At 43.3% G+C, this 10,774-nt stretch overlaps 2 protein-coding genes across 4 annotated transcripts in view; one reads left to right on the forward strand and one right to left on the reverse strand.

Annotated features, from left to right (window-relative positions):
• CALU (calumenin) overlaps window positions 1–3,507 on the forward strand; it is a 34,516-nt gene extending 31,009 nt beyond the window's left edge. Inside the window, exon 7 of one of the 2 annotated variants that reach the window (XM_017549509.2) lies at window positions 1,096–3,507. In XM_017549509.2, the coding sequence (XP_017404998.1) occupies window positions 1,096–1,200 (105 nt within the window). In that variant the 3' untranslated portion in view covers window positions 1,201–3,507. The remainder of the gene's footprint in view (window positions 1–1,095) is intronic. The other variant, XM_017549510.2, reaches the window with a different exon arrangement.
• An 893-nt stretch (window positions 3,508–4,400) lies between these two features.
• Window positions 4,401–10,774, reverse strand: part of OPN1SW (opsin 1, short wave sensitive) — a 21,517-nt gene continuing 15,143 nt past the window's right edge. The window contains exons 2-6 of one of the 2 annotated variants that reach the window (XM_037746072.1): window positions 7,690–7,899; window positions 7,239–7,407; window positions 6,746–6,911; window positions 5,905–6,144; window positions 4,401–4,934 (exon numbers count right to left, since the gene is read on the reverse strand). In XM_037746072.1, the coding sequence (XP_037602000.1) occupies window positions 4,815–4,934; window positions 5,905–6,144; window positions 6,746–6,911; window positions 7,239–7,407; window positions 7,690–7,899 (905 nt within the window). In that variant the 3' untranslated portion in view covers window positions 4,401–4,814. Of the gene's footprint in view, window positions 4,935–5,904; window positions 6,145–6,745; window positions 6,912–7,238; window positions 7,408–7,689; window positions 8,083–10,774 lie in introns of those variants that run through there. The other variant, XM_017549511.2, reaches the window with a different exon arrangement.

Consider the following 10,774-nt stretch of genomic DNA (forward strand, 5'->3'; position numbering starts at 1 on the left):
TGGAACAAAGGTAATCTTAATTAACATTTCTATTTTTTTGCTTTCTTACTTTATTTGTTCCTTTACCTATTACAGGGCCATTCTGCCTACTCAAAGCTAGTTGTTTCCTTCTTAAATCAAATATGCTTTTTTTTTTTTAATTGGGTAGCTTTTCTCTGGAGCCTGTTCAAATTGTCCTTGATCAATTATCTTAGGTATTTTGGTGTTGTTACCCCTAAGCCCAGTCATCTGTATCAGAGATTTGAATGCCCTGCTTGGAGTAAGCTGAAAACCAGCTTAAAGATGGAGATTTTTAGTGTTCTGAGTATATTTTTATCTAGGCTAATCTTCAGTTTCAAATTCAGTTTTTTAAGTGTTGATCTGCTTTCAGTTCTTGCTTAAAGTCACTTTAATAGCCAGGTGTTGTGTCCTGAGATGTATGAGAAAAGAAGATGCATATAGTCATCCCTATCTGGAAGATGTTCTATATTTTCCTCTAGAAGGAGAGTTTTCTTCTCATGAAACAAACCTTTATTTCTAGCATTGAGTTGTCGGGTTATATTATTTCCACCTTCCACTTTTAACTTTCTTGATAAAAGAAATATGTAATTGGCCTGGCACGGTGGCTCACACCTGTCATCCCAGTATTTTGGGAGGCCAAGGTGAGCGGATCACCTGAGGTTGGAAGTTTGAGACCAGCCTGGCCAACATGGTGAAACCCTGTCTCTACTAAAAATACAAAAATTAGCCAGGCATGGTGGCACATGCCTGTAATCCCAGCTACTCGGGAGGCTGAGGCAGGAGAGTTACTTGAGCCTGGGAGGCAGAGGTTGTGGTGAGCCAAGATTGCACCATTGCACTATAGCCTGGGTAACAAGAGCAAAAGTCCATCTCAAAAAAATAAATAAATAAATAAATAAATAAAAGAAAAATGTGTAATTGCTGTTTTCTTCCCTCTTTGTATGTATATAGGGGGAATGAGAGCTGAGTTCACACTTAATTTAGTAGGAATGAGAATCTTAACTCCTGATTAACCCCTGTTTTTCAATAACAGTGTTTCTGAATTTTTAATGGGAAATATCTTCTGCTTCAATTCATTGCTATCTCTAATTTCAGGACGGCAAGCTTACCAAGGAGGAGATTGTTGACAAGTATGACTTATTTGTTGGCAGCCAGGCCACAGATTTTGGGGAGGCCTTAGTACGGCATGATGAGTTCTGAGCTACAGAGGAACCCTCATTTCCTCAAAAGTAATTTATTTTTACAGCTTCTGGTTTCACATGAAATTGTTTGCGCTACTGAGACTGTTATTACAAACTTTTTAAGACGTGAAAAGGCGTAATGAAAACCATCCCGTCCCCATTCCTCCTCCTCTCTGAGGGACTGGAGGGAAGCCGTGCTTCTGAGGAACAACTCTAATTAGTACACTTGTGTTTGTAGATTTATACTTTGTATTATGTATAACATGGCGTGTTTATTTTTGTATTTGTTCTCTGGTTGGGAGTATGATATGAAGGATAAGATCCTCAACTCACACATGTAGACAAACAGCTCTTTACTCTTTCTCAACCCCTTATATGATTTTTATAATTCTCACTTAACTAATTTTATAAGCCTGAGATCAATAAGAAATGTTCAGGAGAGAGGAAAGGGAAAAAAATATGTACCCCACAATTTATATTTAGAGAGAGAACACCTAGTCTTGCCTATCAAAAAGTCCAACATGTCACAGGTAGTAGGGGCCACATATTACATTCAGTTGCTACAGGTCCAGCAACTGATCCTGCCATTAACTGGGCAAGGAAAGATCCCTTTGATTTAAGAAAGCTTGGCCCAAATTGATTTTCTTTTTTTTCCCCCCTATAGGACTGGCTGTTGGCTAATTTCGTCAAGCACAGCTGTGGTGGGAAGAGTTACGGCCAGTGTCTTGAAAATCAAGTAGTGAATGTGGTCTCTTAACAGAGCTATAGATAGAAACAGCTGGAAAACTAAAGGAAAAATACAAGTGTTTTCAGGGCATACATTTTTTTCTGGGTGTGCATCTGTTGAAATGCTCATGACTTGATTAATTGCCTGTTGAAATCACTGTAAATGCCCCCATCTAGTTCCTCTTCTTCCCCAGGTATGCCAAGGAATTAATCTTGGTTTCACTACAATTAAAATTCACTCCTTTCCAATCATGTCATTGAAAGTGCCTTTAACGAGAGACATGGTCACTGAATGGGAATTCTCTTAAGAAACCCTAAGATTAAAAAAAGATTATTGGGATAACTTATAGGAAAGCCTAGAACCTCCCAATATAGTGGAGATTTTTTTCTTCTTCCTTTTCACTTTTGGACAATAGTTAAATTAGCAGTATTAGTTATGAGTTTGGTTGCAGTGTTCTTATCTTGTGGGCTGATTCCAAAAACCACATGCTGCTGAATTTACTAGGGATCCTCATACCTCACAATGCAAACCACTTACTACCAGGCCTCTTTCTGTGTCCGCTGGAGAGCTTGAGCTCACACTCAAAGATGAGAGGACCTACAGAGGGGGCTCTTTGGTTTGAGGACCATAGCTCACCTTTCCTGCCTTTGACCCATCACACCCCATTCCTTCCTCTTTCCCTCTCCCCGCTGCCAAAAAAAAAAAGGAAAAATGTTTATCATGGATCAACAGATTTTCAGTCCTTATCAAAGAGAGAGATGTGGAAAGAGCTAAAAAAAACCACCCTCTGTTCCCAACTCCACTTACCCATATTTTATGCAACACAAACACTGTCCTTTTGGGTCCCTTTCTTACAGATGGACCTCTTGAGAAGAATTATTGTATTCCACGTTTTTAGCCCTCAGGTTACCAAGATAAATATATGTATATATAACCTTTATTATTTGCTATATCTTTGTGGATAATACATTCAGGTGGTGCTGGGTGATTTATTATAATCTGAACCTAGGTATATCCTTTGGTCTTCCACAGTCATGTTGAGGTGGGCTCCCTGGTATAGTAAAAAGCCAGGTATCATGTAACTTCACCCCAGCCTTTGTACTGAGCTCTTGATAGTGGATATACTTTTAAGTTTAGCCCCAATATAGGGTAATGGAAATTTCCTGCCCTCTGGGTTTTCCATTTTTTCTGTTAAGACCAGTGATAATTTAATAATGCCACCAACTCTGGCTTAGTTTTGTGAACTGTGTGGCAAGAGAGCCTCACACCTCACTAGGTGCAGAGAGCCCAGGCCTTATGTTAAAATCACGCACTTGAAAAGCAAACCTTAATCTGCTAAAATAGCAACTTCTGCATGCTGAGGACTCAGCAGCAAGCATTGTATGCTAATCTTGAATGATCCCCTTGGATTATTTTTTCGGTTTAAATCAAGCCTGAGGCTGGTGAACAGTAGCTACACACCCATATTGTGTGTTCTGTGAATGCTAGCTCTCTTGAATTTGGATATTGGTTATTTTTTATAGAGTGTAAACTAAGTTTTATATTCTACAATGCAAACAGGTACCTCTATCTGTTTCTAAATAAAACTGTTTACATTCATTGTGGGGTATGTATGACCTTCATTTTGTAAGAAATACAACTCTAGCTTAGAATTATGGATTCTATAAAATGTCAGAAAAGGAACTCTGCTAGAAGTTCTCCCAAACTCAGAGAAAGCACTCCCTTCTCCTAAATGGTTATTTCCTCCATATTTTCTAGCATCCTTCTCACCACAGCCACAACCCATTTGTACTTCCCTTAGGCTGTATAACTGGAGAGACCAACTACTCATTATATAATTATCTGATACCAAGCACAAGCGATTCTGAATGTACACACACGTTTACCTTGATTTTTATTTCAAAAAGGCTCTTTTTTAGGGGCCTGGAGGGAGAGTAGAGCATAAGGTAAAACAATTTTGTTTAACATTTTTGTATTGTTTACAAATGGTATTAAGATATGCAAATTCATTTTGAGAACCTCAAGAGAATTAAAACTATTTGGTAAATACAGAGTTTAAGACAAATACAAAGGTTTAGCCGAAGCCTGTGGAATAATTTGTGCTTGCTCAGGGGCTTGTGGACATGGCTGTTCCTGCCAAAGCTGTAGCAGTTACCCAGAAGTTCTTTTAAACTCATTTGGGGCCACTAAGGTTTTTTTTTTCTTTTTTCTTTTTTTTTTGAGACGGAGTCTTGCTCTGTCACCAGGCTGGAGTGCAGTGGTGCGATCTCGGCTCACCAAAACCTCAGACTCCCTGGTTCGAGTGATTCTCCTGCCTCAGCCTTCCGAGTAGCTGGGATTACAGGCATGTGCCACTACACCCAGCTAATTTTTGTATTTTTAGTAGAGACTGGGTTTCACTATGTTGGCCAGGGTGGTCTTGATCTCCTGACCTCATGATCTGCCTGCCTCAGCCTCCCAAAGTTGTCTCTCCCATTTCTAAGGTGTTTTCTTAAGTTTGTTCTAGTTCAGCATACATCATCTCAGAATGGATCCCCAGCAGAAAAAAAAAAAAAAGTTTCTAAAAAGGAAAGTATCCATACACTGAAAACTTAAAGCCATATTCTTTATAGTGGCCTCGTATGTAGAAATCAGCTCCCCAAGTGCTGTGAATGGTGCCACATAGGAGTAGAAACTGATAATTGTTGAAATGGCCTTTCAGTGGTCTGAAATAGACCCAGTGGAAACAGTAGCTTTGTAGGCAAGAAGGGAATAGTATGAAAATGAAAAATTGACTCCCCAAACTGCCATCACTCCTTACCACCTTTTTTGTGGTTTTAGTAGTTTGGTTTCTGATGGAGACAATAGAAACTTACTTAAACGTAAAATTTAATTCTAGTTGCTGCAAACAGGCTGATATTGGGTCCTCAGTTGGGGCCAACTTGGCTAGTCGAGACAGTAGAAACTTCTGTTTTCTGGGAGCTGCTTATGTCGGATTCGTCTGTCATGGCCTTCCCACACACCATCTCCATGATGCAAGCTCGGAACTGGAGAGAAAGGCACATTTGGAGATAACCTTGGCAGACAAGAAGTATGGGGGGAAAAACCCCTCATTCTCTGTATCATCAAAACCTTACAGGATGCTTTGTACCCCGAATGTCCTTAGGTGGTTTTGAATATACTTTCCCCATCCTGAAAACTAGCTAGCTTCCAGTCTAGAACGACTCCTGGGTCTATAATCTTAAACATTCCCGTCAGGTCTGAGACCTCACTGTTAGTAAACTTCACAAACCATCCTGCTTCATAAAAGCACTGTCTTCAGAGGCCCCTTCATTACTAGCAGGTGCTTCCAGCTGGAAAGAACTGCCAATTCTGTTCTATCCTGGGAGGTTTCAAAAGTAGTTTCGTCTCCCTCTGGAATTGTGGAAACACCACCATCTGAAAGTAGGGTTCTTGCCACTTAGGGTTTGGGGTTTATTAGCTCGAATTTCAGATAGGGGATAGGAAATACCCCAGTACCTTCAGATGATAAGACATTTTAGAGATTTGTGCATGTGGTGTGATTTCTGTGCTTCACACATGCTCGTGCAAGCTAAAAGTTGGCAGGGAAATGAAGAACTCATTAAATGCAAGGACTGGAAATTCAGAGGAATTTGAGTTTTAGTTTTATTTAAGTTCCGGGATACATGTGCAGGTTTGTTACATAGGTGAACATGTGCCATGGCGGTTTGCTGCACGAGTTTTTCAATAAAATGTTTCCACTCATCCCGTTCTGTGGAGCAACTTCATTTTTGTGACTCAAGTTCTTTCCTCCCAGGGTTCTATTTTCTGGTCTTGGTAACTGTGCCTTCCTCCCTGTGCTTACCAAGGGCTTCCCAACCTACTTGGGGTTTTTGTGGCTTCCCGTGTCTACTCCCAGAAACCTGAATTGGGTTGAGGATGCTCCAAGTTAAAAGTCAATGGTGAGAAAAGAACCCAGGTCTTCTGGACCATAGGAATGTGAATAGAAAGCTTTACCTGCTTATTCATGAAGGAGTAGATGATGGGATTGTAGATGCAAGAACTCTTGGAGAAGAATGAAGGAATGGTGACAAGCCGTAAGTCTAGCCCATGGTTACGGTTATTGACCATGTACATGGCCAGGGCCGCATAGGGCACGTAGCAGACACAGAAGGATCCTACCATCACAACCACCATGCGGCTCACCTCCCGTTCAGCCTTCTGGGTTGTAGCTGACTCCTGCTGCTGAGCTGCAACCTGGGGTGGAGCACAGAGAGCATCACATCCCTTTTCTTCCTGGCCCTCAACTCCCAGATCTCTAGTTTTTTTTTTGTTTTTTTTTTTTTAAGACAGTCTCACTCTGTTGCCCAGGCTGGAGTGCAGTGGTGCGATCTCAGCTCACTGGACCTCCGCTTCCCAGGTTTAAGTGATTCTCCTGCCTCAGCCTCCCGAGTAGCTGGGATTACAAGTGTCCACCACCATGCCCAGCTAATTTGCATTTTTAGTAGAGATGGGGTTTCACCGTATAGGCCAGGTTGGTCTCGAACTACTGACCTCAGGTGATCCGCCCGCCTCGGCCTCCTAAAGTGCTGGGATTACAGGTGTGAACCACTGCACGCAGCCTCTGGATGATTTTCTGTGGGATGGGGGAGGGGGCATCCACTCTGATGATTGCCTCTTTTCTGTCGCATCTCCTGGCTTAGTTCCTTTCTATCTCCATCATTCTCCCTTCCACTGCTTTGCTGCTTTAGATACCCTCTCTGGCTATGGACGTTTCCGGTCATCTTACGTTCCAGAGCACTCTCTTCTCATGTGGAGCCTCGAACCCATTCCTCCCTGACTCTCAAACGCCACTCACAGCTTTCAGGGCCCTCAGCAGCTGAGCATAGGAGAAGCAGATGAGGGAGAGAGGCACGATGAAGCAGAAGATGAAGAGGAACCACGTATAGTACTCGCTTCGGTATTTGGTGCCCACGGTGTACCAGTCAGGACCACATGAACACTGCAGACCCTCAGCAATGAACCTGCAAAGGACCAAACATGCTCACTGGGCTCTCCACAAGAGCTAGTGCAGTGGGAGCTGAGAGGCCTGGATTGTGTTCTCCACTTAGAACCCAGAGAATGCCCAAAGGCTTCAAGCAGGAGGGGTTTCTGTCCTGACTGGGAGAAGCTACAGCAATTCCAACTGCAGAGTAAACATTAGCACTGGTCTCCCACTGCCCTTTCGCCTCATGTATCGCAACTCTTTAAAAAGTAGAGGTCAAAGACTAAGTGGTTATACCCAAGCTCTCTTTCCACCCACATCAACCTGAGCTCTTAGTTAAGTCAGCACCACTGCCCTGCACTCTCACCGGCTCCAGCCAAAGAAGGGTGGGATGGAGACGCCAATACCAATGGTCCAGGTAGTCAGGACCACCATCAGTGCGTGCTTGGAGCTGAAGCGGAAGTTGCCGAAGGGCTTACAGATGACAATGTAGCGCTCAAAGGCCAGGAAGGCCAGTGACCAGCCTGTCACCAGACCTGTGGCGAAATGTGAGGATAATGGGATAGACAGATCCCCACCCAGCCTGGGGGCAGAGTGGCATACAGATTGGGTAGAGCAAGCACAGGGAGGCAGAGGGCTGGACTGACATTGGAGTGAAGACTCAAACATCCTGTTTTGGCCAAACTTCTAGTCTGGGTTGCTTTGTACCCCAGTATTTTAAAAAGCACCAGACTCATTTTGCCAAGACTCCTCTTTAGGGACCCACTCTAGTGGAGTAGCAACCTTTGCCTTCCCCTAATCCCTTTCCCCTGCAGTACCTGCTACGGTGCCCAGGAAGGCCTCCAGAGCACAAACATGGCGGCCAAAGACGAAGTATCCGTGACAGCTGGCGACGAATACAGGGAAGACAGAGAAGATGCAAAGAAGGAAGCCTCCCACGGACACGTTGACCAGAACGTAGTTGAGGGGATGCCGCAACTTTTTGTAGCGCACTGTGGCCACCAGCACCATGGCATTCAGTGGTAACCCTACAAGGAAGACAATGCCCATGAAAGCTGCCTGGAGGTAGAAGGCCCAGACAGGGGCAATGTGGTACTGAGGCCCATCCCACGGCCCCACCGAAGAGATGTTCTTGAACAGATAAAACTCCTCTTCCTCTGACATCTTGCTCATGGATACCCCACACCCCTCTGAGTCCTCTTATAGATGATCCACCCCACAAAACCCCTCCTTTAAAAACACTTGGGCTCTGTGACTGATGAACACTAATCCTAAACCTCCTAAGGACAAAGTTTGGGATTAGAAATCCCTAAACCACTACCTAAACCTTTTGTGTTCCCAAAGCCGATTGTGTTCTTCAGAGGATAAAAGATTGGGCTCAAATAATCTGGATATGCAATGTTGGGTGCTGGGATGAACAGAAGTGAACTCCCTGAGGTCTGGGAGGTGCTAGCCCATGTTCGTTGAAGATGCTTCCACCTTTTTGCAGTTCTTTTATAATGGGGCTACAGAAAGGGCACCCCTCTGATTTTGGCTTCTGGCACAACTGTGTCTGTAAAGTTTTCCTCACCTCATCTGCCCGTTTGTGGAAGGTGCCCATCTTAAATCTCCTGAGAGGCTGGGAAGCAGCCTCGGTCTGCAGGAAGAGGCTGGGAGTGGGGAGTGCCCTGGAAGCAGGTCAGTAAACAGCCTTGATGGAATAGGACATAGGCAACTTGACAATGCCTAGAGATCTAGGGCATCCCTGAGCCACGCTGCCTCTATTTCTTTGTGTTGAATCTACTCAAAGAGTGTGCCTTTCCTACTCAGACCTCCAGCCAGGGAGGCGAGTCTGCTCACTGTCCTCACACCATGTTCATGCCTACCCCTGCCCTTAGCTCAGCAAGTCACCACAGTCTTCCTCCTGTCTGTTCATCCAAGTGTTACTTAGCCCTCACAGCCTACCTCGCAAAGACCTCTTCTTTGCAGCCCGCCCCCGACCAGTGACACCAATTCTGCTCTAAGCTCCACCTGCACCTGTACTCAGTACTACACTTTAGGCTTTATGAATGAATCTTCTCCACCTCAGCAGATCATAAACATATAGATGAGTTACACACTAGCTATAAACAAGTTGAAAGTGAAAGGATGGCCCAGTAATGGCAGAATAGTTTATTAGATGAATGCCCCCTTAGGCAAAAAATTTATAAACTGGGCACAACAAGAAAAAAACTTTTTGAAAGCACCTAAAATACCCAAAGCAGGTAGAAACTAAAAGGAACTCAACTCTTCTGTGACAAGAACCATCTACATTGATTTTTTTCCCCCGAGTGTACTCTCAAGTATAAATGGCACAGGCCAACTAGAACTTGAGTAGAAAGCTCCAGCCTTTTTTGGCTTGAAGAGTCAGAGGATGGAGGAGAGTTTGGGACTCCAGAGCAGCTGAAGGTGGATTTCCTGGAATGAAGGAAGCCACAGAAGGTGAAGCCTTTAAATCTGCATATAAACTCCCCTCAAATAATAGGCTGACTGCTAAACTGTGGATGGAGGAATTTCCAAGGAGCCCAGCAAAAGGCAACCACTGGAGGTCTGAAACAGCTAAGCAAATTTCTACTGTTAACCACTGTAGCAGAGAAAGAGTTTGAATTTGAATCTCAAGTCAGAGGGTCTGGGTAAACACATAGGGCTTTCCACTTAAAAATCCTGAAAGGCTGGCCAGGCCCGGTGACTCACGCCTGTATTCCCAGCACTTTGGGAGGCCGAGGCAGGTGGATCACGAAGTCAAGAGATCGAGACCATTCTGGCCAACATGGTGAAATCCCATCTCTACTAAAAGTACAAAAAATTAGCCGGGCGTGGTGTTGCGTGCCTGTAGTCCCAGCTACTAGGGAGGCTGAGGCAGCAGAATTGCTTGAAACCAGAAAACGGAAGCTGCAGTGAGCCAGGGTCGCGCCACTGCACTCCAGCCTAGCGATAGAGCGAGACGCTGTCTCCAAAAAAATAATAATAATACTAAAAGGCCACACCATAGAGCTAAAATCTATATCCCAGGACTAAATATTTGTTCTGAGACTAAGAGCAAAACAAAAGCTGACTCATACTAGCAAAGGATAAAACCAAGCCTCAGCAAGGTGATCAACTAGTAAGTTAACTGCCTATTATAACAAAAATAAACACTTCTCAATGGACAATAATCCAGTCTCTAAAGTTTACTATGTAGAATGTCTAATAATATACAATGACAAATTAAAAGGCATGTGAAAGAAAAAAACAGCCCACAGGAAAATGTGATGTATATCTAAAAGAAAAAGCAGTCAATAGAAACAAAACCTGAGATGACCCAGAAGTTGGCACCAGCAGAAAAAACTTTAAACAGTGATATAAATATAGTCAAGGCCTGAAAGGAAAAAGTGATCGTCATGAGTTAATGAATCTCAAGAATGGGAAAAGTAAAAATAAGCAAATGGAAATTCCAGAACTGAGAAGTACAATATGTCCAATAGAAAATTCACTGGATGGCTTAACAGCAGATTGGATAGCAAAGGAAAGGATCAGTGAACTTACAAATAGATCAATAACAAAAAGATATCTGGAAAATCTCCCAAACACTTACAAATAAGCAATATACATCTAAATACCCTGTGAGTCAAAAGAGAAATCATAAGGAAAATTTGAAAGAATTTGAACTGAATGACAGTTAAAAAAAAAGAAAGCCAATATATTAGAAATTGAGGGAGGCAGCTAAAGCAGGACTTAGAGAAAAATTTATAGCTTTAAGTATTTATACTAGAAAATAAATGTTTTAGGGCCGGGTGCGGTGGCTCACGCCTGTAATCCCAGCACTTTGGGAGGCCAAGGCGGGTGGATCATGAGGTCAAGAGATCGAGACCATCCTGGTCAACACGGTGAAACCCCGTCTCTACT

Source organism: Cebus imitator, unplaced genomic scaffold, assembly GCF_001604975.1.
Source record: "Cebus imitator isolate Cc_AM_T3 unplaced genomic scaffold, Cebus_imitator-1.0 Scaffold219, whole genome shotgun sequence".
Taxonomy (NCBI): domain Eukaryota; kingdom Metazoa; phylum Chordata; class Mammalia; order Primates; family Cebidae; genus Cebus; species Cebus imitator.